The sequence below is a fragment of the Pteropus vampyrus genome, unplaced genomic scaffold (assembly GCF_000151845.1).
Source record: "Pteropus vampyrus isolate Shadow unplaced genomic scaffold, Pvam_2.0 Scaffold629, whole genome shotgun sequence".
NCBI classification, from domain to species: domain Eukaryota; kingdom Metazoa; phylum Chordata; class Mammalia; order Chiroptera; family Pteropodidae; genus Pteropus; species Pteropus vampyrus.
Window position 1 is genome coordinate 148,095 of NW_011889410.1, and position 1,541 is coordinate 149,635.

At 53.3% G+C, this 1,541-nt stretch overlaps 1 protein-coding gene across 1 annotated transcript in view; it reads right to left on the reverse strand.

Annotated features, from left to right (window-relative positions):
- Positions 1–632: 632 nt before the first annotated feature.
- The window catches only part of NSDHL (NAD(P) dependent steroid dehydrogenase-like), a 15,028-nt gene continuing 14,119 nt past the window's right edge, over positions 633–1,541 (reverse strand). Inside the window, exon 6 of the mRNA XM_023525796.1 lies at positions 633–1,153. Within this exon, the coding sequence (XP_023381564.1) occupies positions 719–1,153 (435 nt within the window). The 3' untranslated portion in view covers positions 633–718. The remainder of the gene's footprint in view (positions 1,154–1,541) is intronic.

A 1,541-nucleotide genomic window follows, 5' to 3' on the forward strand; every position in this document is an offset into this window, starting at 1 on the left:
CCAGGTGTGAAGAGAGGAGCTAAAGAGCTGAACTAGCAGGCCACTGGGGCAGCCCACCGCTGTGCCATTATGGACAATGGGAGTCTTGTTACGGAGAAACGTGTCTACGACAGAATGTCTTAGGGAAAAACCCTGCAGGCACACACTGCAGCTGGGCCTGAGATGGAACCTGGAAGCACGTAAGGAGAGGGAACAGCCAGGGACGCCCAGGAGGGTTACCGTTCAGCTTCTTCAGTGTTTGCTCTAAACTCTGTGTCTATTTGAAATGTACACTTGAAGTCTCGCCACGTGTTTATAACATCTGCTTTTCTTCTAGGACATTTTTAATATGTGGCTCCTCGAACACTCTGTGGCTTCTACTCTAGTATTGGTTTGTATGGAAATAAATCTGATTCCCCAGCATCGATCAGCAAAGGGGTCGTTTCTTCCCTACGGCTTCCTCGATCGTGTACAAGGACATCGGAATGATAAGGAACCCAGGAGTGGCGGGGATGAGCGGAGGGGGACACGAAACAGTAGACTACGAAGCTGCCACACCCGACCCTGCAAAGGGACATGTCTGCTGTTTCCCCTCCCTTTGTGGCCACAGAAGGGCTGGGTGTCCTCCCATCTGATCCGAGCTCAGAAGAAACTCACTTAAAGGAGGTTAGTTTATTGGTCCCCCACAGAGAGAGCTATCCATGGGGGAGCACGGCGAGGGGGCCCCATCTCGGGGACCTCACTCGACTCTGCGCAGGTGGTGGAAGCTCTGCACAGTTCTCTCCACGGCGTCGTCCATAGAGACCAGTGGCTGGTAGCCCATGGCTTTTTTGGCTTTCTCGCAACTGTAATAGTGCGATGTGCCAGCCAGTGCGACGCGCATCGGTGTAAAAGTGGGCTTCAGCTGTACAACAGGGCTGAGCACTGTCACCAGGAGGGACAGCATGAGGGCCAGGTAGTAGGCCACCCAGTAGGGTATATAGTACTTAGGGGCCTCGTAATTGAGGCCTGTCAGGATGCGCGACAGGAATGTCCAGAAGGGGATGGGCTCGTCATTGGTGATGTGGAACGCCTGGAGAGAGAACGTGAAGTTAGACACCGCTCCCCAGCTACGGGGATGAGTGGGCCGAGCTCGGAGCTCGGAGCTCAGCTGCAGCTGCTGGCTCGGCCCAGGACCGATGTTTTGGGAAATCAGTGGTCATTCCCTGCCTGCCCTCCCTGGCCCCTTTGCAGGGCAGCTCAAAAGTGAGGCGGATACTAAGCCCACGCAGGTCACAGCATTTCCGTGATCCTGTAATCCGGAAGTGCCAGCCACCGGCGGAGATGGCCTTTTGATTGGCAGCTGTGGGCAGCTGCAGGTGTACGTAAGGAAGGCATGAAAGTTTTATCTGCGCCAGAGTTTTAAGTGAAGCTTAGATTGCACTAGGGAAAGCTCACTTGCCAATTTAATTTAGGAATTGTGCCAATCGTGGTAAAACTCATCTTCCTATCTTCAGATGCGATGAACAGGTCAGATTACATTTCTCAAATGTGCCGTTTAGTCTAAACTGAAAGGCGCACCC